Source organism: Hyalella azteca, unplaced genomic scaffold, assembly GCF_000764305.2.
Source record: "Hyalella azteca isolate HAZT.00-mixed unplaced genomic scaffold, Hazt_2.0.2 contig14662, whole genome shotgun sequence".
In the NCBI taxonomy this organism is placed as follows: Eukaryota; Metazoa; Arthropoda; class Malacostraca; order Amphipoda; family Hyalellidae; genus Hyalella; species Hyalella azteca.
In genome coordinates, this window is record NW_025944539.1 from 103000 (window position 1) to 130214 (window position 27215).

Below are 27215 nucleotides of genomic sequence, written 5' to 3' on the forward strand. Positions count from 1 at the left end.
TAAGTCCAAACTAACGTAAACCAAACGTAAATAAACGTAAACCAAACGTAAATTACGTAAATAACGTTATACGTAAGAACGTAAACGTAAACCCAACCAAAAACGTAAAACAAATAAAATTAATTCGCTAAGCGATATTAGTAGAAATTTCAGGGTAGACTGAGTAAAATATAATAGTAGAATTAAGACTCACGTTGAAAGCCAGCTCGCCGGGGTTTTCGGGTTCGAAGTCATAGAGAGCCGTACAACAAGGCTGGTTCAGCATGGGCGACTTAGCAGGACTCTTCATGGGAGACGGCAATGGTGACGCTGCAAATAGTGAATTAGTTAATGAAAAATCGCATTCATCTATTATATATTGCAAAACACGCAGTTCTCTGCAATAGAAAGTTATTGTGAGTAGTAGTGCTTCAAACGAATAGTGTGCATTTATTAATGTACAAATTAAAGCATTTATTACCTGATTGCAAAAGAAATTGCACTCAGTAGAAATTATTTCAAGAAAATGCGAGATTTTTTGGATGACTGCATGTAAATTGTACAGTATAATTAACGTTTTATTAATAAAAATCACAAAAAGCAAGGGGCAAAATGCTCGAAGATGAAGAAGATGATATTCACGAACACTGAAGAACCAATACACTTAGTTGAACTTTGAGACACGTAAAAGAGTGCTTAAGACAAGAAAATGTAAGAGAAAATCTTTTCAAGTTATCGCGCCGATTTGAACATTGCTCGTTGAAAGCCATAATGAACTTCTCACTCATAATTTTGCCGTAATATTGAAATATATGTCATAAAAATATATTGTGAGGCAAAAATAGTTTTCACAGCATTTATTAGGATAATTACAAGACTAACTTAAATAATATTAAAGTTGAAGACACATGCCACACGTGAATCAAAAATACACATGCAATATGAAGCGTTAATAGCTACAAAGAACACTCGTGGGATCAACATAAAAAACTTCTCGATTCAAGTGCGATCACATCGTTTTAGTTAATTCAAAATTAGGTTAATTCATTGGAACAAATCAGCGACAGCACTCGATAATAGAAACGTTAAAGGCGTGTATATCCAGTTTGTGAGAAAAATACTGTTCAGAAAAGAGAAAAAATATAGTTTTATCAAATAAAAACCCAAATAGAAACGTTGAATGTGCTGAGGGCAGCCCGCATCAAATATGAACAAAATATTACAAGAAAAAGTAGTGCGTATGTGATAGTCTGCATGTAATTTATTCAAATGGGTACGATGGTGCAAATAAATTTCAAGTGCAAATATCAATACGTGGCACAAAATTTTTTCACGCCTAAGATGACGCGAAAATTTAAGAGGACGAAGAGGCATACGATAACATTTTGCAACTGCTACGTCAAAATTTCTTTCCTATCGACACTAGAGCCATAAACTTGAAGTGTGAAGTGTGATAAATTTTTATTGATGAGACTAATCATCATTAGTCTCATCATTCACAAAATTTATTTTTAAATTTCCACAGGTTCCTGACATAATACATGAGGAACACCACCCGTGCGAACGGGCATTGAAAACAGGATGGGCTAAATATCCTGATGAAATGCAAGACTGCGGTTGGTTTGGCGACAAGCTCTGGTATGATTAATGGCACTTCTGAGATTCAAATGTGTTGCGTTAACGAGGAGTTTTGGCATTGAGAGCTAAAATTAAAAAAACAGGAGTTTTAATTGCGAGAAAAATGTCAATAACTTGAGACGAAACAAAAAAGGTGCAGAGAACAAAAAGGTGTAGAGAAGTGAATGGTAGAAGAATATAAGAAATTGTGACGTTCTCGTCACAAGCACAAGCGGTGTCGGAGGAAATATGTTCTTAGTCTTGTACAAGTTTGATTCAAGACCAGAGCAAGCTTTTTATGAACAATATTCTTATTTGTTTTTTAACGATTCGAAAAAATTTTTTGCTGGTGCCGGGAGATCAAAAAGCAGGTTACCAATTGAAATTTTAATGGAATGCTACGTTTCGAATATACAATATTCATTATCAAGCAGGTGAAGGGTTTTGCAACACTTGGAATTAAAATTTTGGAATGACAGTAGTACAAATCGTGAGTATTGTGAACACAGTTTGAAACCCAAGATTAAAATTACACTGGAAATAATTTCGGCGTCCGGTAGAATCCTGTAGTTAGGAGGTTGATGGCTGGAGACTCGCTCTTGATAATGAGGGCCTCAGCTATTGCTGATAATAATGAGAGTCTAAGAGCGAGTCTCCAGCTATCAACCTCCAAACTACAGGATTCGTCCGGACGCTGAAATTATTTTCAGTGTAATTTTAAGCTTAGCTTACTAATTTTAAGCTTAATTAAGCTTACTAATTGTATCCACAATATCCTTGATTTGAACTCCCGTCATTTCCAAAAGTTCAATTCCAAGTGTTGCAAAACTTTGACCTGTTTGATAATGAATATTGTATATTCGAAACGTCGCATTCCATTAAAATGTCATTTAATAACATGCTTCTTGATCTCCTGGCTCCAACAAAAAAAATTGTCGACTCTGAAAAACTAAGAAGATTGTTAATAAAAAGCAAGCAATGGTTCTCAATCTAACTTGCATAAAAGAAAGGCTTCTGCCGAATTACACCAACTTTAGTATTTTACGCACACGAACACGAGTCGCCAACTAGACCGATTATAAGGAAGGAAAATGGAGCTATGGCAAACTGTAATGGCTTTAATTCGATCAGAAGACTAGAAAAATACGAATAAGTAAATCAGTTTATCGTCATTGATCAACCACATGGGATCCCACTAAGAGATTAGATCTTGAAAATGCCGATTCAAATAAATAATTATGAGGCATGACATATCAGGATAAGATTCCGTATGAGGTACTAGAATACTTTAATACCATAACATATGTATGGTTTTGTATGCGTTTTGACAGCTATTTAGACTTGTCAGTTGCTGCATTTCAGACACCGGGGAGCATAACTGATCAAATGGAAGAAGACATAAACGCAAACACGAAATATTCAAACGACTTCCTGAAAGCTCTACCAATTAAAACATTTGTTCGCAACATTTATTGTTAAGAAGCTAGAGTGATCAAATGAAAGAAGGAATGCGGATGTTAAATTCAAAGCCTCATCGAAAAGCTCCATGATAAAATTAGTAAGGCTTCTTCATCATTTATTACTTGTGATTGAACAAGTAAGTCCAAGATCAACGTTATGGAAAAGCTCAATGATTAAGACTTCTTGATCTAATTGTTTGAAACAATAGGTCCAAGATCAACGTTATCGAAAAGCTCGATGATTATGACTTCTTGATGTAATTGATTGAAACAATTCGAGAAGGTCGATGATTACGACTTTTTAATCAAATTGATTGAACCAATAGGTCCAAGATCAACGTTATGGAAAAGCTTGATAATTAAGACTTCTTGATCTAACTGATTGAAACAATGGGTCCAAGATCAACGTCATCAAAAGGCTCAATGATTAGGATTTCTTGATCTAACGGATTGAACCAACAAGTTTAAGGTCAATGTCATCGAAAAGCTCAATGATTAAGATTTCTTTATCTAATGTATAGAAGAAAAAGAGCTAAGCTGAAGGAAAGGCTCTTGTTTGCCACTATGTGCGAAGAGTTACCATTAGCCGAGCGAGGTTGCCCTGCATGAAGAGAGAGAGGGTCCCAGCTTGGCTGGCCAGAAGGAGAGGGCAGAGGGGACGACCCTGAAGTTACAGGGACTTATTTCATGATAAAATTTTATTAGAAGAACTAGGATCTTAATGGTGAAGTCCTGCGATCAATTCTGAAGAATATCTGAGGGTCCCAGCCTGGCTGGCCAGAAGGAGAGGGCAGAGGGGACGACCCTGAAGTTACAGGGACTTATTTCATGATATTTTATTTAGAAAAACTATGCTTTTAATGTTGAAGTCCTGCGATCAATTCTGAAGAATATCTGAGGGTCCCAGCTCGGCTGGCCAGAAGGAGAGGGCAGAGGGGACGACCCTGAAGTTACAGGGACTTATTTCATGATGATATTTTATTAAAATAACTAGGCTCTTTATGGTGAAGTCTTGCGATCAATTCTGAAGAATATCTGAGAGGTTGCGAAGCTGACATTCGTGCGACGCGGATTGAGTGAACTCAGTTCACAAGAGACGAGAAGTAAAATTATAGACTTAGAAATAGAATCGATGATCGAGAGATGTGGCCACTTCTACTGGCAAATCCTCTTTACCTCTGCATCCTTTAGTGCAGCACCACACAAAGACATACAGTGTACCATGAACCAAGTAACGTGGTTCCTTGAAAGCCTTGCGGAGAAACCGTCACCAAATGCCAATAATTTTGTGTGGCCACGTTCGATGGCATCGGTTTTCTATTCGATACTCAAAGTCAAAATAATCACCTCGTATAAGGTGACGTCTCGACAAAAGTAACAGCCTTTTTCAACAGGCATCAATGTCATGAGATACGTCTCTGTAGTGAACCGAAAAATGTGTGGTACGCAAAGATTCATTCTCGAACCAGAAACTGAACGAGTCTTGAAAAATTGCATGCAACACAATTAGTAAATAACAGAACACACATACAAATAACATCAACAGCCACACAAACAAATACCGGGGAAATAAAAAGTTGAGAGATTAAAATGAATCTTTTGTAAAATATAATGAAAAAAAACAAGTCTACGGAGGTTACACGCGTTGAAAATAGAGGGGAAAGGATCGAAATATCTAGTCAACTAAATGTTATGATTTAACTTAACCGGGTAAGCATATTTGTCAAGTGGAATGAAATAAATTATGAACGCTACAACAAAATTATGCCCGAGCTCATGAAAAAATGATAAGAGTAGCGACAGTTTCCACCCCGACACAAATATGAAAATGGAAAATGAACGCCGATCATGACGAGGCACACGAAGAAGAACGACGACATTTGCCATGCGATGCACAACGTACTAAAGTGAGACATATGTACCACTGATGAGAGCGTGGAGGCTGTATGAATGTATTATGTATTAACCCAGCGAAAATTTACAGACGCGGCAGTTTCTGATTTGGATTACCAGAAGCTGGGGCGACTCTAAATTTTGTTACCCAGTGAAAATTTACAGACGCGGCAGCTTCTGATTTGGATTACCAGAAGCTGGGGCGACTCTAAATTTTGTTAGGGAATCCGTGACATCGCAGAGGGAGCGTTTCATGGTAACAACGGACAACACTAAAGTCCCAAGTCAAAGCAAGCTTTAAATACATCTTCGACAACGCGAAAATTTTTAATTTTTGGAGTGAAGTTTAAGGAATGATGCAGGTTATTTGTCGGGGTATTAATGGCAGGGATAAGTTGTAAGGAGTGAGGTTGGTGGTATGGGAAAACTAACTCATGAGATGGAAATATTGGAAGTTTGACGAGGCGTTGTGAAAACCTAATTTGTGAAGTCAAATACATGGCACGAGAAGATACGATAGGAGTTGTTCAAGTTATTTGAGGGAAGTCAAATACAGGGTCGAAGACGTTACAATTACGGTTATGGAAGCTGGTCACAGTTGACATGAGAATTGAGGGAGGCCAGCAAGGGATGAGGGGAGGGAGGCCAGCAATGGATGAGGGGAGGGAGGCCAGGAAGGGATGAGTGGAGGAAGGCCAGGACGGGATGAGAGGAGTGAGGCCAGGAAGGGATGAGGGGAGAGAGGCCAGCAAGATATGACAGGAGGGATGCCAGGAAGGGATGAGGGTAGGGAGGCCAGGAAGGAATTAGGGGAGGGATGACAGGATGGAATTAGGATAGGGAGACCAGGAAGGAATGAGGGGAGGGATGACAGGAAGGAATTAGGGGAGGGATGCCAGGAAGGGATGAGGGGAGGGATGCCGGCGCACCTTGCTGAGGAGTTTGTGCAGACGGAGTGTTGGCTGGGGACCGAGCAGGAGATGTGAACGGCGAGCGCTGGGGGGTGACTCCTGAGCCGTCGTGAAATTAAGTTTTTATTGCAGTAATGGGCCCGCGACCCGGAAGGAATACCCGGATAGAATTATACGATACCCGGATGAAATTATACGAGAACTCGTATGGTGTTATCGTTTGAGAAGAGTGATAATCATAAGATGGTGGAGACCGGATGGAATACCCGGATAGAATTATACGATACCCGGATGAAATAATACAAGAACTCGTATGGTGTTAACGTTTGAAAAAAGTGACAATCATAAGATGGTGACGACTAGATGAAATAATACGAGAACTCGTATGGTGTTAACGTTTGAAAAAAGTAACAATTATAAAATGGGGCGACCGGATGAAATTCTACAGGAACGAGTCTCTTGTTATTTTGGTGCTGGAAAGATATGTGATGTAGTAATTCGGAGAGTTCTTGCCATTTTACTCTCCGAAAAGAACGACGATGTCTCGAAATAACGGGATAAATTTCTCAGGGAAACAATTAAACCATTTGAAGTAATCGGAAATTTAAAGATACCCGTCGAAAAAATTATCCTACGGATAATTATTTCCATAGGCTTGGTAAATGATTTTAGCCATTTGAGTAGAGTGGTAGCTAAATTGCTTCCAATTCAATTTCATGTAAAATTTATTTGTCAATTGATTATTTTAAAAACCAATCTTGATAAGATGTTATGAAAGAACCAATGGAAAATATCAAAATATAGTCGTTAAAAAACCAAGGTGGTTTCGGAGTTTTTGAAGTCGCTTTCATTTTAATTATGAAAATTCAATGAGATTTATACCACAATTGCTTTCTTCATGCTTATGTGAGCCCATTTCTAATGGCGTATGTTAATTATAAGGATTTGGTCTGTGATCTCACTTGATATTGAGCCATAAGTGGTTGATATTTTGCGTGAAAAAAGAATCTAAGAACACGCGACAAATATTACTCAAGAAGAAAATAACAAGCAAAGAATTATCATTGATGAGATAAAAGGTGACCGAGATACAATTCCGAAAAACGCTCCAGGTTCAAGAGCAGTAAGAGAAGATAATTTTTCATGACAAAAATTACACCAGACGCGTTTTTTACCCGACAGACCAAAAAAATACAATGATTGACCGATGGACATTGAATTTCAAATCTAGAACCTAAAAGAATCGGATGGTCCGATAGACATTTACCGCTTCAGTACAATTCATCATATGGAATAAAATGTGAATGCTCGGATTGAGATGGACGACGCCAGACGAAAATAAAAAAATCTGGATCTCTACAGACCGTCCCCGAAATCATACAGAAAAACGTGTATTAAATGATTAAATTAAATGATTAAAAGTAAATGGAACTACTAGTGTCATGTCGTGGCCGCAAGACTACATAATAATATCACAAGATCGCAGCCTGTATTCGGGTTGAGAGTGTTAACCAGTATATCTACAATAAATATTTGAAAACAAAACAGGACGTTCGAACACTACAAAAGTAACCAAAAACGTCTTAGTATAATTTGAGTTCTAAAAAATTTTTCTTTAAATTCTTTGTTAAATTGCGATTTAACGAAACTTAATTTAAAAGTCATTTCAGTTCCTTCGCTAAATAATTCAAATATGAAGGGCCTCGACCGGCGATCAACACGAGATGCACCAACCACTTTTAATATGGAAGATGAGTCAATTATAAATGAATTCACGGATGCAAAAGAAACTCCAAAACAACGATAGATTTGAGAAAACCAATAATGAAATAATAGAAGAGAACAAAACTAGATGTAATGTAGATACAAAAACAACATGGTCCATACACGCAAGAAAAACGTAGTTGAGAGCTGCAAAGAAGTACTCAATTCATAGCAGACCTACACCGAGAAACTCAGAGAACGTAGCATCATCTCAGAAAGAAACTATAGCAAGATAAAGAACGCTGCACAAGTGAACAAGAAAAATAAGAAAGACCAAGAAGATCCGTTGATAACCAGGTCATGATGCCATATTAAGCTACAATTGGCCACATAATACTAACAATTTAACAAATAACTGAATATGAGAATACGGCCGTACCTAGTCTGAGCTTACACCGAGCATAACATCTAGCTTACGTTACGAGCAGTTAATGTTATTATCACTTCTTGTAGTTTGTGACGGTGAATTTTGTTGGCATAATAATAGTGATTCAGGACAGGAATCTCTTACAGGCAGGTAATTCCGAAAAAATCGACGTATGTCATCTTTTAGCTGTCGAAGCAGTTTCATTTTTAATTTCAATGTAGGGTATAAAAAGGGTAAAGTTGACTTATAAGGCAAGGTTGACTTATCATCGTGTATAAACTTAAACACAAATATGTTATTTCTGCTCGCAAATACGAACCAATCTGATGCAAGTTTATCCTGTAACATATAATTGTCCTGCCTTCTCCTAATAACGGAGTTTAGAGTGTAAATTAATCGAATTAGTATATGGGGAAGCAATTCATATTCATTCGTGTTGGCACAATTACGTGGATGAAAAATAACAAACTTTTTTAAAAAATGGGACTTCCATATTAAATTTAATACAGTTAGTTAGATTCTGCCGCCTTATCTCGAAGCAAGCGGGGCGCTCAACTACAGATATTTCTCGTTTAAATATTTGATGATTACTTTTGTAAGGAATATGGTTACGTTTCTACTCAAGATACACTCTAATCTCGGAGTCAGTTACTTATATAGGGTCTTAAGTTTACTTTGTAGGAAGCACGAACTATTTAAATTAGAGTCTATCGTCTTAAAACCTGGTTGAATGTGGGACGAAAGTATAAATTCAGTAGAATTATCGTGCCTCGGTGTTGGACTTTCAGAGCAGATATGGCCTTGAGTAAAAATCACATAGACAAGAGGTTTGATTAAGAAGTCCTACCAGAGATGGTGTTGGCGTTAGAGGTGGAGAGCATGCCGTCGTGGGGCGAGTCCAGCACGCCGAGGTCAGACAACGTCTTCGGTACGAACTCCTTCTTTGGCCTGTTGACCGCATCGTTCTTCCTGCAATAACAGATTCATTTTCATTTCGAATACAGTTAAGAAAGTATCAAACACGTAAAAAAACATGAATTATAACTAATGGCTATTATAAGAGCTTTTTGCTGTATCAGAGCAAAAATTCACATAGTTAAACCCACATTTTCTAAGCTGTGCCTCGTTGAGGTTCTTTCTCACGATTCGCGAAAAGTTAGGAGAAAATCCTTAATTGAAATCGTCATATATATATAAGTCTTTCATAATGTGCGTTTGTAGCACAATATTCTATCATCATCTTTTAACGATAGCAATCTAGCACTGGTTGCTGAAGGTTGAACTAAAAATATGATTAAAATAAAAAAAGAGGAACAGATAAGAGAACATTGAAACAGTTACTGATCATATCACGTCATATCAAAGTGATGTCATTGCTGAAGAATAAGCCTGGTGTGACCTGTCGCTAATTCTTGTACTTTTTGTGACTTGACACATAGGAGATCTAAAAAAGGTCCTTTTACCGGATCTTTTCAAAACTGATGATAGTTTGAAATTGCTACTACACTTCTACAGGGTTCGATATGGTGCTAGGCTTCAAGTCTGAACATATATCAAACGATGTCATCGGGGAGGCTGTTCCACATGTCGGTGATTCGAAGCGAGAAGAAATGTTGTGCATGGAGAAGTTGCAACGCAGTTTTTTTAGTTTATAGCCGTGACCCCTGGTGTTGGTTCTTGTTTCAAATTCTAGTAATCCTTCTGGGAGCTTGAATAAACCATGAGTATACCTGTATACATCAATGAGGTCACCACGCAGACGTCGATAACGCAGGGGCTTGGAAGCTTCATAATCTTTAATCTTTCTTCGTAAGACTTACCCTTCAAGCCTGGAATTATCCTTGTTGCTCGTCTTTGAACATTCTCTACTAAATTTTTGCCCTTTCAAGTTTCCACGGCGTTTTTAAACACTAGGTTCGTTTTTTTTTGTCCAAAGCGTTTCCAAACACTAAGTTCGGGAGCACGACAGCAACAAACAACAGCTTCATCGCTTCTGCATCTAGGAACTCGCAGAAAGGTCTGATCAGTCCAAGAAGTTTGTTGGATTTATTAGCTTGCTTTCCAATATGCCTAGAAAATTTCAGCTTTTGGTCGACATAAAATCAAAAATCCCAAATCTTTTTCCACGCTGGACTTTTCAATCATTACTCTCTCGTTGCAACCATGTTTTCTCATGCTGTAATCTTGCTGTTCATTGTTCTTCCGAGGTGAAGTACGTTAAACTTGTCAGCATTAAAGCGCAGCTGCCACGTATCAGCCCAGTTAACCCAACTATCAAGCTAATCTAGCAATTGCACTTTAATTGAAGCATCCTTCACTGTATAATAAACTTATGAGTCATCAGCATACATGGAGCACACGCTTGACATTACCTCTGGCAGATCGTTTATAAAAGCAACGAACAAAACAGGCCCAAGAACGCTTCCTTTTGGCACACTGAAAGTCATGCTCGGTAAATGGCTGTTTAGTACTTCATCATTATCATAGGAACTATTTGGTAATCTATACATGACGCCATTAAGAAGGCTGTCCTTGCCTTTTAGAGAAAGTTCGCACCACACTGATTCTATAGTTGATTGGGGCTCTGCAGAGAACTGAACTTACTGGGCACCATGAAAGGTTCTAACCCATAGAGCTACACCTCTACTGCACAGGGCCTATACTTTCAAAAAAAGTTACGAGATCGTAAGTTCATCAGCCAATCATTGACGGCCTTTAAAGCAAAATCCACCAATCATAGACACGAAAATAGAGCGTAAATACTTACGTTCACTTAGCGAGTTTTGAAAGTATGACCCTTGCTCTTCATTTAAGTTACGAAAAAAAGGAAAACCTTGCAACTGAAATCCAACAGGTACAATTTCCTCCTGTGATTTTTAAGGAGTGTTTCTGTAATACAAGTAATATTAACACATTCGTTTGCGATTACAGTTAATAGTTCACTTTTACTTGTTGTAAAATCATTTTAACTTTTTTTGTGCACTTTCACTTTGATGTATGAGGTTACTTTTTACATTATTTACAGGCCTGGATCTGTGGACATGACTTATTTCTTGTCTTCCAGCTCCGCTGACTGATCGTGTGCGGCCGGTGTTGTCCGAGATCGAGAGAGTGGTTGACCTGATTTTCCGTGCTTTTCTGTCCGATTCTCTCCTGACATTTTTGCGAAAATCCGTTCTCTCTAAAGGGGTAGAATTCTCCACAAAATCGGACTTGTACTCAGCGGATTCTCCTAGCTTCTCGCTGCCTTCAACACGCTCCAAACCTGAGCAGGTTCCTTTACAGTCAGCAACAGAGGTCTGCAGGAGTTGGTAGCAGCATCTTTCGAGCTTAGAGTCTTGCACAATGTAATAACAACCGGTGTGATAAGTGCCTTGCTACAACAGTCTGCAATAAATGCAGTTCAGCCATCACTTAAGGTATTCATATCAGATGCTGTACTTTCGGGAATATCAAACCACACAAGGTTAGACTTCCTTCGTTCTCTGTCAAGTAATGCGCGGGAGCTTTCGCTAGCGACTTCAGATAAATCATCTCTCTGGTTCTTTACTTCCATTTTTTCTGTATTTTTTTTCAGCTGAGCTGTCACTTCAGTCAGCTCATTGCATAGCGAGCTCAATTTTTCACTCAACGAGCGTACCAGATCACTCGAGGAGTTTACTACGTCATCCAACGATTTCGACTCATTGCCGTGCTCTTCCAACGGCTTAACGCTTTGTAGAGCACCAAGAGTTGGCTTTTCGCAAGCACGATAAACCAATGAAGTAATTCAGTTTTCTGGAGAAATGAGTACTCCTTAGAGCTCAACTTATTTCAGCTGATACAAATGAAATCCTCGCAACGTTCACAGGTGACCGTCTGATCAACTTTGCTCACGGACATCTCTTTGCAGTACTTGCAAAGTTTCATCTCTAACCGAGCTGATTTGATTTTGGCTTTTTGTCTAGCGGAAATAGAAGGCTTTTCTTTTTTTATCTAGCAGAACTAAAGGACATTTTTTCTTCTCTGTCTAGCCATCGTATAATGTACGAAGAAAAACCACAAGTTTAAAACTGAATTGAGTTGAGCTATAGTTCCGTCGAAAATTCCGAATCCGGCACTACAGCTGACAAGGGAGAGACAGGGGTGGGCTGAGGGAATGAAGAGTTCGACACGACAGACGGGTAGAGAGGTGGAAGGGCAGGGTAAAGGTAGACGGAGGGGCAGGGTAAAGGTGTAAAAACCTGGCTCAGGAAAAATTAGGCACACGTCCTTGTGACACGGCTTAACCGCGAATCTCGGGGCTGAGAAAGTTGGGGTGCTTAAAGATCGTTAATCGTTAAAGATTGTTGAGGGTGCTTAAAGATCGGCGTTACAGAAAATGGCGCAAATGAGAGAACATTGCACGGCTTACTATATAAAGGTGCACGTTATAGATAGTTTTACAGATAAAAGAACATTGCAAAGTTTACTTGTCATTGAGGGTGTTGACGAGCCCCTCGAAGATCTCGGTGCACTGTCTGTGGTAGTCCACGAGGTTCTCGGCAAACATGGCCAGCTGCGCGATCGCTTCAACCTGAATAACATATGCATTCAGTATTATCATAAATGACATAGGTAAGTACACTACATGAATTGTAACCAAATTTCAACATGCCTTTCAATTTTTTGAGAAATAAAACCCTCAATTCTTTCCTCATTATCTTTAAACAGTAGGGACAAAGTCTTAAATTTCATAGTGTGAAAATAACGGCCAGCATAAGCGGTCTTTACCGCTTATTAATCGGTAAAGACAATCATCTTTTTTACTTAAAAGACGATTGTCACCATTACAGGAATTACATTATACTTATCACTAAGATTTTCTATCCACTAAAGAGGAAAAACCAATACACTTAGTGCACTAGCATCAAGTATTTATACCAATACCTATTCTCTTTCCACATGATTGCAAAGTCTAAGATAGCACTCGCTATATTTACAGTTGCTATTCCGTCATATTATATCATTATTTTACCATGAGTTAGATACATGTACACGTATATAATAAATAGATAATTATCCAATATTCTATTGTAAATACATAAATATCATAAAAAATGCATGTGGTTCACTCACGTCGTTGTCGAGTAGGTTATGCATGCCCATCTGTGCGAGATGAAGAGACTCCGCAAACTTGTCTTCGGCGAGCTTGATTTCATCGTCTGTAACGGTAGATCCTGCTGGGAGGGACGGCAATGTCCGTCATTTTCAACTCTAGCATATAATAAACTATTCCAGGCCATGGTCATCAAACTAGTAATTACTTTATCAACCGGGATCTAAATTCTAAGCAGGGATAACAAAATGAACTAAGGGACGAGCTTGGGAATGATCATAAAAACCGCGGCCGCGACATGCAAAAATGCGGGACAAAATTACAGACAGAGCATATCATGGCCGTGAATTGTACGGTTATCGTAACTTTTAGCAATGCACCTGATAAACAGGCAAGTTTATTTATTTACAGTATTATTATACTAAGCTGATAATTCAGAGTAGATATGCATAACGAACTATAGCCCGGTGACTGAAGGCCGGTGTTCAGTCTCAATTATAAGCAGAGAGAAAAGAAGAGTTATACGATCGTGATTTGAGGAACATTCCAAAAATAGATTCAGCAAATGTTGCCGCAATATCAATTTCTTCAATTTAATTCATGAATTAATACGATGTATTTATATGACAAAAAAAAGCAAACCCGAAAACTATATTAAAAAATTTTCAACTTTTACATTGCAGATGAAATTTTATACGGCAATTTTGTGCTGAGAATTTGTTGACTATACAGACGGGAATTTTATAAACAAACAATTAGAGAATTAATTGGTACCTAATTTCTCTTTTCGTAGGATCAAAATTTTAATCTTTTTTTTTTATTTCCAGGCGGCATGTGAAATCCTAGAACAGAACTGAAAGCAATCTCGAACAATTCTGATTTTTTTACAGAAGCCAGAAATGAAAGAAAAATTCGGTGGCTTCGGAATGCCAATCACACGATTCGTGTTCTCGTAGCTCGTCTGTTTACACTGTTAGAAAAAACGTTGAAAAAACGGTCCCACTGGCGTTCTAGTGGCCGGTCGCCTCGTGAAAATAAACTGTTCCGCCGTTTTTATCAGATGTTTTACGGATTTCTAGTGTTAAATTAGAATAAAAACGGCGACACGGTGTTTCTTTTCACGTGCCGACCGGCCACTGAAACGCCGGTTATACCGTTAACGGTAATTTTTTTAACAGTGTACAAGGTAAAATAAATTCCTGTCAATCTCAATTTTTGTTTAACAAATATGCTCCTAAATAGAATTATTTTCAATATCGATATAGAAGACAACGAAACAAATCGGGTAAACAATAAAACTACGGTCATCATTATGTTAATTTCAAGCTCGAATGAAAGCAAAGTAATTTTACAGAAAGACTTTTCATGATTATAGAACGAAAATATAGCATGATGGCCTTAACATACAACAAAATTCATTGTGCACAGTACCACAAAAAAGTGTAAAAGTAAAAACAAAAGTAAGCAACCAATTATACATCTGATCAAAGCATGTATATCTGATCAACTTTAATTCTAATCACTGAAGAAGCGAAATAAATGTAGGAAGGTAGGAAGACTAAAAAAAATCACGCCAGAAAATTGTAATTTGCATACAAAATAAATGTAAATAAAAGTGAACAGCCCTCGCCCTCAATTGAGGATAAACTTAGTTTCTTAAAGTTCTGCAATTATCACAGCATTGCACGCTTACATTATTTATGTTTAGCATTTGATATTAAGGGGATCGACCTAGCTAAAATTTTCAATTTTGACGTTTTTCGGTTTTTGGGCTCATCTGAAAGCTGGAATTCTGCTCTTTCCAATGGTACCACTGCCATCTCTCTACGTGAATATTTACGTTCATGACGTCTCTTTAAAGGGAAGCGGGTGAGAGAGTTCTTTAACTAATTGGATATAAAGTAATTAACATTTTACGTATGTATGTGAAGTTTCATGACAATCGGATAATAACTGTAGAAGTTTTCAAAATGCTAGGTCGATCCCCTTAAATAATGAGAGAAAATGTGCAGAAAAACGTTAAAGAAACTTGAAAGCAACGTAATTCTGGCGTAAGTGACACTTTGTTCAACGTAGCAATTTTGTCCTCGTGTTAGAAACATAGCAGACAAAGTGAAAGATCGGTCGGTAATAAGTTGCAGCTAAAAGCAAAAGATCGAAGCAAGCCCCTGGCACGGAGATGCGCCAGTATTGGAAACTAATCACATTACGAACAGGTTTGTAAAGTTAGAGTCCGATTAAACGGTTAAAGGGAAGAAAAAACACGGTGGCTCAAACTGCCGTAAGAAAATTAGACAACAATTTTCATCATACCGCGATGGCTATTGAAACTGACTATTTGCAATAATTTCACTCCTACCATTCAAATTACCTTTATAATCAGTCCTAAAATAACTTAGTAAAAAGTCCTCAGACATTTAATGCTACTTGCATTGATAGCACTAAAGCGACTTAACCGTGACCTTTACTTGCACAGGCTTTCTATAGTTCTCTGATCTTTAACTCCAATGAACCTTATGTTCTTAATGAGCAATCTATTTAGTCGGGGGCAATAAATTCAAGCTGAAGCTGTGATATTGGATAGACCGTGGACACACTACGGCACGGTTGAAGTACGCACGCTAAAAAGTTATAATGAACATGTAGCGCTCAATATAATTCATTAACATGATAACGTTGACTCCGTATACCACGAGGTATATCACGCCAAAACGTTAAGGTATATACGTATATATTCCATTTAAATTATTTAATACCTAATTTAAAAATTTTACCTCACAAGATTTTAGAGTCACTTTATATATTATACCGGTAGTATATAGGATAGGGAAAATGAAAAATCATTACAAGTCTGAAATTAGTAAAGCTTATCTTAGCAAAAAAAATTAATTTGTCACCGTCTGTTAGGGAATTCAGACAAATAGGCAATTGGAGCGAACGCGTTAGCCCACAATTGGCGGTTGTAAAACATGCAAGCATTTAAAAATGAACATCAAACCACAACACTGACCTTTGACGGTAACTGTAGGCGGCAATATGCGGCAGCGCAATGTGTGTGTGCAGACGTACAAGCGAGATGAGAAAGAGTGCAGGAGATAAGAGAGGGAGAGACAAAGCTGTTGTATTACAAGTTTATGTTATAGGACCGAGTGTTGAAATGTTTCTGCTGCAACTAAGACAAGCAATGTTCCCATTTCTTGGCCGGGAATATTGGCGTTAATATAAATAAGGCTAATTGGACTAATCTTAGAACAACGCAAGAGTATCGCAAATTCTGCAAATTAGATAATTCATATTTTCGGACTGTACAAATTTAATTTTTTACTTTTAAATATTATTTTACCACACAAGGGCATTTGGAGCAATCTTTGTGCCTGGAATAAATCAAAATTTCGTTCAAAAGATACTGTTATTTTTGATTACTCATGTCTTCAGGTTTATATTTGCGCCAACAGTCGCAGATAAAAATGATAGGCAATGTGATACTTGTCTTTTACAGCAGAAAAAAATCAAACGCGAGTCTCAGAAATGACTTGGCACAATCAACCCTGCAGCCCACACGTATTGCAATATCGTGATCAGAGTTTTATAAGTTTATTTAAATCAATCACTTGTATTTTATGATCATCACACACAACGGGACACAGCAAAATTTGATTTATGGAAGCATTGCGTGCAGTCCAGGGTGATGAGCTGCCAAGTATAACAGGGTGAACCAGAATTAACTGACCCTTTTAATTTGTTAATAAATAAAAAACCAAGAACGTTATGAAGTTGAAACTTGTTTTATTTAAAAGAAGAACATTTTTATGGTAATGTTGTATCCTAGTTAAAATATTGTATCCTATTACAATATTTTATTATTGTATTAGTTAAAATATTTATTATGTATTAATAATATGTATTAGTTAAAATATTGTATGTAACATTGTATCCTAGTTAGTTATTGTATCCTAAAAACTAGGATACAATATTATCATAAAAATTTTCTTCTTTTAAATAAAACAAGTTTCAACTTCATAACGTTCTTAGTTTTTTATTTATTAACAAATTAAAAGGGTCAGTTAATTTTGGTTCACCCTGTATATAGAGATTAACATGCACGGTTATAAAGACATATATTACCCGGCATTAGAACATATCGTTTGAGCTACTTTCAGCTTATGAGGTAATGAATGATATTCAGTTTACTGAGGGAAAATAGCGACGCTCTGAAGGAAACACTGATGACTGAATAAAGAGGAATTGAAACCTGAGAAACTGTATGCGAACTCGTACGATTTAGCAAAAAAGTTGCTTATCAAAAAAATAGGTTAAGATTTAGCAAAAACCATTCCTCTGAAAAATCAACATCCAAAAAATAAGTTGTGCCGGCAAATAGGACGAAATTTTTGTTAACAAATTTCTAAAATTAAATTCCATGAACTACTACTACTTAAGAATAAGATAAAGCAGTGATTCATTCAGCTTGGATACAGCATAAGCAAGAAACTGACTCTTTCTTAGCTGATCATCTGAATTCTCATTGGTTTATAAAAGCCGTTTTACTTCATACATTTATGGCAACGATGAGAAATACTTCATCTATAATCAGGGCCATACTTTCAAAACTCGCTAAGTGAACGTAAGTACTTACGCTCTATTTTCTTGTCTATGATTGGTGGATTTTGCTTGAAAGGCCGTCAATGATTGGATGACGAACTTATGATCTCTTAACTTTTTTTGAAAGTATGGGCCCAAGTTCGTATTCCCGGCAAGCGTCTTCGTTATGCAAGAAAGTAGCTCAAACGTACGACTACGGAAATTTAATAAGAATAATTGTATAAGAATATTACGCACACGGTACAAGCCACTACTCATCTGCAACTGAACATCGTTATTGAACATCCAAGAAATTTCATTATTTAATGAACAATCAATATTATTTCATGATTTCACAAAATGTCCATACCAATCATGGACGGTAGAGAGGAAGGAGAATTTTTTTATATGAACATCGTTATTGAACATCCAAGAATTTCCATTGTTTAATATATATACTCAATATTATTTCATGGTTTCACAATTTAAGCAATTTCGATCACATGTCCAGTTTAAGTATTAATAGTTTTTGATATAAAATATGTTTATACTGCCATCATATTCATTTTTAACCAGCTCAGCAGCAAAGTTTGGTGTATTTGATCATGAAAGGTGGGCACGAAATTCTGGCTAATTGCACAATGTATGCAAATTATGTCAGCAATGAATCAAAATTTCACGAACAAAAAAAAAAAATCAGGAGATGTAGAGAAATGCCAGTTTCATGGAGAAATTCATATCATAGGAAAATTTAGGGATAAAGGTCCCCAAAATAAATTATTTAGTTCGACTTAGCATTTGAGGAAGTAAATTAAGAGGTGATAAAGTGGTAGGAGAACGGAGGATATGTAAAGTAATGTCTTGTTCTACTTGTAACTGTAGCAACAAAATCGAATACAAACAGCGTTATACGACCTCACTACAATTACATTATAATATGTAATTTCTGTGAGAAAATGGCGCTGGAAGTTGATTGACTATAAAAAAGTGGCACTCTTGCATAGAATAAACGTTTAATAAACGCTTACTAGCTGAATACATGAAACCATGAGAAGTAATAGGGGCCTTGCTGAGACGAAATTCATTCATTCAAAATTAAAAGAAAAATAAATTTTTTTTGTTGGTCAGCTTAGAAAATGATGAAAAATGGTCGGAGCAAAATGTTTAAGAAAAACGGTTAACATTGGAAAAAAGAACAAAAGTGCTTTGATACAAGGCAAGTAGAGAATAAGAAGGAAAACATGCATAGAAAAAAGACAATATAATAATGACGAATATAGATCAGAATGAATAGAATGAAAAAAGTGCATTAAGACTGTAAACCTACAGTTACGTATGAATTTAGACCACAACAACATAAAAGAAAGAAGTACATCATACTTTGCTGCAGGGCTAACCATCATCAATCACAATTTCAGTTAAATGATCGATATACCGTATACGTTTACAAATTCTATTAAATAATCAATACATTCATCGGAAGTTCAGTTAATTGATCAATTGAGAGCTTTTAAGTTCATAAAAATAATCAATACAAACTTTGAAAGTTCGATTAAATGGTCAATACATACGCTGACAGTTCAGTTCAGGGGCCATACTTTCAAAACTCGCTAAGTGAACGTAAGTACTTACGCTCTATTTTCTTGTCTATGATTGGTGGATTTTGCTTGAAAGGCCGTCAATGATTGGAACAGTGCATAATTGTTTACAGTGCATAGTTGTTTACAGTGCATAGTTGTTTACGCAGTGCTTAGTTGTTTACAGTGCATAGTTGTGCATCGTAAACTGAGGTGCTGACTAGCACTATTGAAGCGTCAATTATCACACATCAATAATTAACAAGCACTAGTATAATAATCTATTAGAATAATAATACCGAAATTGCACATGAATGATGGAATAATTAAGCCTTAATTTAGTACACGTTCCTCACGATAAGGCGATGAAAATTTATTTAGTAACGAGGCTTGAACATGAGTATGATAGATATGATAGATAACTTACATAGAACCATGAAAGTAATCTAGGCTCGAGCCAGGACCCGATGTAACCATTGAGATGCTACGGCAGATTTTAAAATTTTCTTCATATGTAGGAAATTTTGCGAAGTTTTCCATAAAAAAAATATGATTTTGTTTCGTTAGACAAATTTTCTAAATCAATAGTAATAGCAATATTTTAGGTGTGTCGATGAAAGACCTTCACATATATATATAGACATCAGAAATAAGTATAATCAGCTGAACTATTTTTTCTCAAAATCTAACATAATGCAACTTTTTTATTATAAGCAAATAGTAAAGTAAGAATTGTACATAAAGCGACTGATGAGGAAGACTGTGCTTTAGTTGAACGTTTTCTTTATATGGCATGGAGTACATTAAAACTATCGAACAAAAATAAATATAAGCTTTAACTTCCATTTCATAGCATTTATTATGTTTATAGGAAGAAAACTGGTTGAGCGTCGCAGGAAATGAGTATATAATATATATCCATTCACAAATACGAAGGAATCCAAGGATTCATGAATTCAGTCTGGAAATCCAACAATAAATTTATCTATAATAATAATCGAGGGAAAGCGCGTCAAGCCTGCGTCGCACCAAAACTCAGATGATTCCTGGTATCATCGCTATAGGAATCAGGAATCATAGATTCCTGGTATCATCGCTATAGGAATCAGGAATCATAGATTCCTGGTATCATCGCTATAAGCTGCTGAACACCACTCCAAATTATTTATGATTGAAACAAAATAATTTTGACGTAACATGAACTTCTAAATTTTTGAGAAATCTTGTGAATACGTTGGAAGTTATGGCGGTTCTTTATGACTTTTTGGAAATATGTAAAATTGCAAGTGATTTTAGTTTTCCCGTTTCAGTGCACTGGCATCTAAGAATATCCTAGGATTAACATAACGAGATATTTACAGTTTTGAATATATTTATATTCAAATTTGAATATATTTATATATATAATACTTGAATTTATGATAGAGATTAAGAGAGCTAATTAAGTAAACTTTTAACGCATTAGCAAAGCTAATGCGTTAACGCAATTAAAATAAAACGCAATTAAAATTAAATGAAGAATAATTAAATAGCATAGTTGCACTCAATATGTTAAAAGAGACTGAAGTTAAAGGCATCTACGTTCCGGAAGAACAAATTAACAAGATTTTTTTTAGCATTATATTATGAAATCAAGGAGATAATACTCGTTCTCTTGTACTTATCAAAATAATTTCGTCAAAAGCAGGGGAATTATTTGATAAATTACAACAATAAATTAAATTGTCCCAATTAATGTTTATAAATATAGTGGATGCGCATACAGTCTACATTTTAAAGCTTCACCAGAATACAACAAGTAATAAAGGCAAATGATTGCTTAAATCGCAAATTAACATAAAAGAATTTAACATCATGGTAATATGAAGCAAATTCAGAGCTAGTATTGTCAATACTACGGTTTCAGCAACAGCCAAAAAGTGCGGCGGTTATACAAAAAACAGAGGGAGGAATTTTTTTTACTTCAACAATAGCAATTACGTGGACTCAGGTTTGGGCGTTCAGATTTCCAACAATACATTACCTTCATCAGTAAAAAAAGCCGCAAAGAAGTGAAATTAGTAATTATTAATTGAGGTGCATTCCTGGAACATCATGGCAATAATGCTCAACGATGATAATTTCGTAACTATCGATTAGTTTTCACTAGCGCAACTAATGGGTAATCATAATATCATAAATGGATAGGTCTTCAAAATTTTCTAGAAGGTAGACATGATGCCTATGTGAACTTCTCCACGCACTACATGAGGTATGTTATCATAGATCTCGTGCTTCAATAGAAACATTCGTTATTACATTGAACTTGTGAAAAGGTCAATTGTAACACAGTTTAGAACGATAAGTGACAATGTTGTTGGCAACGATGCGGCCAAATCACTGAACACCGTCTAGAATTTAAAATAAACTGAATATTCACTTTGCTTATGGACATTTTAAACTACACCAACACCGCAGATAACCGGAAATTCCTACAAAACAATCGCGTCAAAAATTGACTTGCAGCACAACGATAGAAGATCAACTACTGGTGAGACCAATGCAAGTGATACGACCATAAACAAGAATTTTTTAATACGGATTCATAAGTCCTACACGGAACAGGATATTCTCATAAAATTCATACTTAACAAGCGTTACTCGCAAAATTTTTGAGTTCATTTTGAGAACTGCTATATATAGCAGGTTAGCCACGCTTGCTCTGGCTTTATAACTCCTACACTATTGGAAACCAGTTATCCCGAATCCTGAGGCCATACTTTCAAAACTCGCTAAGTGAACGTAAGTACTTATGCTCTGTTTTCTTGTCTATGATTGGTGGATTTTGCTTGAAAGGCCGTCAATGATTGGCTGATGAACTTACGATCTCTTAACTTTTTTTTTGAAAGTATAGGCCCTGGACATTCCAGTTACCCTTGATCTCGTAAATAATAAAAAAGCTTATGTATTTTAATTGATTGAAGAAAAGATCCTTTCAAACTCACATTTGATGCATAGTAATAGAACACAGGACTCCTATATTTTTCCTGTTTAAAACAAACGGCCAAATTAAAAATTTGTATGCAATCCTTCTCTCCTTTTCCCCCAATCTTTACTATTTTCCCACTAAGAATAGATTTTAAGGCCCAGGTAATATCACGACACTTAGACAAAAATAGATTAGTTTAGGGATTAATAGTGAAGACATTAAAGTAAGACCAATCTCTAAGTATGTGACGATGACGACATTAAATGAATACGTATATTTTTAGGAAGTGTTAATAAAGGCTTTGCATGAATATGAATCTTTAGGCACGTGATAATGACGGCTTTGAATGAATACGAATCTTTTCACTGTTAGAAAAAACGGTGAAAAAACGGTCTCACTGGCGTTCTAGTGGCCGGTCGCCCCGTGAAAATAAACTGTTTCGCCGTTTTTATCAGATGTTTTACAGATTTCTAGTGTTAAATTGGAATAAAAACGGTGACACGATGTTTCTTTTCACGTGCCGACCGGCCACTGAAACGCCGGTAATACCGTTAACGTGAATTTTTCTAACAGTGCAGGAAGCAATATTAGGGGCTTTGTCAACAATGAATAATGAAGATAAAATTCGCTGCGCAAATGTTGTACATGAATAGAAATAAAAAAAGTAAAAAACGAAAAGAAATTGGTTTCATAAATCACGCAAAAATTAAAGGAAATGAAATTTGAAGAACGAAACCGATATATAAACAAGAATCCAGGTAAGAAAAAAAACGTGTACGTATAATGAGCTTTCGTGTATATGAAACTACAACATATAAAGGGCGGAAGAAAGAACTGTGGAAGTGAATTTTTAGATGAAATCTAGTTGGTTGGTGAACTTAATCAAAATGTGTTGAATTTAATCAAAACCCAAAGTACTTCTGCATTTCACCGACATTTAGAGAAGCAGCTGTGAGCAATACCACTATTATAGGCCAATAAGCTCCTCCATTTGTGAGCTTTACTTTTACTGATAAATTTACTATTTTACCGATAACAATTTATTATTCTTGAAGAGTATGCAAGCAATGAGAGTAAACGAAACGATACGCGCAGCAATAAGTTAAATTATAATAATTGGTATTGCGAAGGCATGCAATGATGTAGAGAACACGCGCCCGCTACACTGTTAGAAAAAACGGTGAAAAAACGGTCCCACTGGCATTCTAGTGGCCGGTCGCCCCGTGAAAATATACTGTTTCGACGTTTTTATCAGATGTTTTACGGATTTCTTTTGTTAAATTAGAATAAAAACGGCGACATGGCGTTTCTTTTCACGTGCCGACCGGCCACTGAAACGCCGGTAATACCGTTAACGGGAATTTTTCTAACAGTGTATGAGTATACCGCTCGCTCCTTACATCGTCGGGATAATGAAGTCTTACAATCTCCTTTGACCGGATATTAAATTAAAACAAATACATGAGACTTGAATTGGATCCTGACTACTTGCCAGTGTGAGTTCTATAAATTAAGCCGTATATACTTGAGACTTGAATTGGATCCTGACTACTTGCCAGTGTGAGTTCTCGGAATGTATAATGCGCGTCTGCAAATCTTGTTCTCCGTTTTTAACCTACAAGTTTACCTGAATTAAAATCATCAAAGCAAGAATTGGGGAATTGATTGCATATAGAAGCTTCTCACTACACAGTCATCGACGATAATTTTCTGATTTGCGACAGACATTTTTGTCAAGGAGCGACAACAAATTTGTTGCATTAAATACGCGACAAAACCAAATCAAAATCAAAAAGCAACATCACTGGTTCAAGTCAATCAATTCTAAAAGTAGCGATGGTCACAATTCAAAATATCAATCACGATCTACCAGCATAGCAGTTGAAAGTCATTGTTCAGAAACCGAAAATGCATCAAGTGCATAGCAAAAATACTACAGGAACTCTAGCAAGTGTATAAGCCTGAGAAACCTACTGAAGAATTGCACGTCGTTTGTAAACTGCCAACGCTCACCTATAACGGAAATACGCCAAAAAATAACTAATACGAATGTTCATTGGTGCATACATACGAATATACAGAGAGCACCAATATGAATTGTCTTTGATGAGCTACATTTGGCAAAGCTACACGAGCTAAACTTGTACGCAGTAAAAACTAAAGGTATGCAGTCGATTGGGAGAGTAGCTTTCGCATCTGTAATCGAATAATAGTAGGAGGATAAAATTTACAATGATTGATGCCTATAAAAAATTTCATAGTCATTATTAATAGTGGTAATTTTTAACTTATGGTGATCAAGCGAGCGATGAGATCAAGGCAATGTTTTTAATTTTTTATTTATTCGTAATATTTTCACATCAAAACTTTTTTTCAAAGCGAACATCTCGCTTCAAGGTCGCATTGATAACAAGATGATTTTGGAACGCCAGAAATTTTCAGAGTTTTTTTTGTAAGCCCTTTCAATTTCTTTGGAGAATAATTGTAAATAAAGCATAATTTGAAACCTCCAACAAATTTAGGCGATGCGGAACACGATGGAAGATGATGGAAGTAAAAATACACTAAGCGGAACAATACATTTCCACGAATAGCCATCATTACCAACACGGGACAAAGAAATCTTCTAAATAGAATTATTCAGAGCCCGCGTAACTAGCGCCACTATTTATACAATAATAAATCTGTAGCAAAATCAACGCAACAGCGAATGACATAGTACCCCAATGATCAATGGCAGCCTTTCTATCAAAGCAACGCAATAAAGAATGACATACCCCAATGATCAATGGCAGCAGTTCTATCACTTATTATAAAATCGGCTCGGGAAAAACGTATTCAGCAATAAAGCAGTTCTATCACTTATTTTAAAATGGGCTCGGGAAAAACGTATTTAGCAATAACGTTAAGAACATAAGCCCCCGTACAAGAAGCGCAGCAGTAACCTACCCGCAGCTCGGTTGGGTGAACGACCAGGACTGCTGCCTGGGGTGCCGTACGGACTCGCTACTCCTGACACATGCACATGTACCGAGCACGTGGGTAAAATAAAAGAATTATAGTGATAAGTTACTACTAGTGAATGATGGTGATAAAAACTAGTAAAATAAAACAGAATTAAAGCGATAAATTACTAGTGAATGATGGTGATAATAGCTAATGAATGATGGTGAAGAAAAAATTGGGTAAACAAAAAATTATCCGTGATGATGATCCGTTCCAACACCGTCCGTACCTCTGTGTTATAGTTTTATGGAAAAACGTTCTGTGTTATAGTTTTATGGAAATATGTCATGTGCTATAGTTTCATGGAAATAAGTTATGTGCTATAGTTTTATGTAAATATCTTATGTGTTATAGCTTTATGGAAACATGCTATTTCTTATAGTTTTATGTAAACATGTTATGTGTTATGATTTCATGGAAATATATTACATTTGGATATGGTAGTAGCCACAATTACTCCTCAAACGATCACATCCCAGCCTCTATGTAAGCGGCGGAGACATAACGATGGTCATGGGAGTCACGAAGCTGGTTTTGTCACGGGTTTTGAATTTTCCCCAAAAAATTGCTCTAAATGAAGAAAAAAAAGACCGCACGGCAACCATTGAGCATCATCATTACGACTCAGCATTGCAAGACATCACGAATGGCCGGCAGCATGTAACATCACTCACTTATAATTATGACAACACTAATGCTCAGAATAAAGAAAATTCAGTTATAATCACACTTCAGATGCCGTTCTCTCCATCGTTCCAATATCTCGCCGTGTTAATCCATCCAACGATGTAGGATTAAATTATTATCCTTTATTATCGAGGATTTTATTATTATTTTTTTCTTTAAATTACTATGAACATTTTATTATTATCCGAGGATTCAATTATCCATATATGTTCACAATAGGATTCTTAACTCCCATCAGTGGGCTAATTTTTACACTAATTAATTATTGACGACTGATAATTATTAATTAAAAGGAAATCTCACGATTCCCGTCAGCGAGTGATGTGTAATCTTAATAAATTCTAAAACAAGTGCAGTGTCTATGCAAATATAAAGTGTTAGTTTATTTAGTTTTTTCATGCACGTAACCAAGAAAGTTATTCATGAAACAAGGAAATTATTCATGAAACTCATAACTATTCATGAAACCAAGGAAGTTATGAAAGTGAGTGTAAAACTTATGTTATTATGATGCTGAATTAATGGTATTTTAAAGAGAAAACTCAGGGCTAAGTTTATATAGTTTCGAACCAAGTGAAATGAAAACATGAAAGTAAAACAAAAATGTCAAGTGAAATTCATGTTTTTGAAAATTTTGTCCAAGAATTGGTTTTAAAATAAATATATTCTAAGAAGAAGGAGTACATGGAGAGAAAAATAAATAAGTAAGTATATTCTAAAAAAATGGGAAAAAACACCAGGTATATGCCGTTGAAACAAAGTTGATTTGACGTCATTATAGCGAAATTAACCTTATAAATCAACGTCGCTTCCTGGCAGTATCAAAATAAAAGGAAATAAAGAGGACATCATTTTCATTTTCCGAGAGATTCAGATTGCAATTGAGACGAATAATAAAGAATATAGCAATAAATAATAAAGACATGATGATTTCAATATAGAAATAAATAATAAAGCAATAATGAATTTGCGATTAAGCCGAATAATAAAGACGTGATGATTTCAATATAGAAATAAATAATGAAACAATGATGATTTCAATATAGAAATAAATAATAAAGACATAATGAATTCAATATAGCAATAAATAAATACTCACCCTTTTCCTTTCTCCGCTTCTTGCAGTCGTAGTCTAGCCTGCGCCCCTGCAGCTTCTTCCGGTGGTGCTGTACATTATTGAAACTTTATTAACTTCATAATGTGATCACACAATCATTAACTTCATAATGTGATCATACAATCATTAACTTCATAATGTGATCATACAATCATTAACTTCATAATGCGATCATACAATCATTAACTTCATAATGCGATCATACAATCAT

General features: G+C 36.1%; 1 protein-coding gene across 9 annotated transcripts in view; it reads right to left on the reverse strand.

Moving 5' to 3' along the window:
* The window catches only part of LOC108667946 (endophilin-A), a 53041-nt gene that overhangs the window by 3844 nt on the left and 21982 nt on the right, over positions 1-27215 (reverse strand). Inside the window, exons 6-12 of one of the 9 annotated variants that reach the window (XM_047884134.1) lie at positions 26987-27053; positions 16079-16090; positions 13089-13174; positions 12443-12546; positions 8839-8960; positions 5879-5959; positions 194-309 (exon numbers count right to left, since the gene is read on the reverse strand). In XM_047884134.1, the coding sequence (XP_047740090.1) occupies positions 194-309; positions 5879-5959; positions 8839-8960; positions 12443-12546; positions 13089-13174; positions 16079-16090; positions 26987-27053 (588 nt within the window). Of the gene's footprint in view, positions 1-193; positions 310-5878; positions 5960-8838; positions 8961-12442; positions 12547-13088; positions 13193-16078; positions 16091-25143; positions 25207-26986; positions 27054-27215 lie in introns of all 9 variants that reach the window. The other 8 variants (XM_047884131.1, XM_047884130.1, XM_047884129.1 and 5 more) reach the window with 8 other exon arrangements.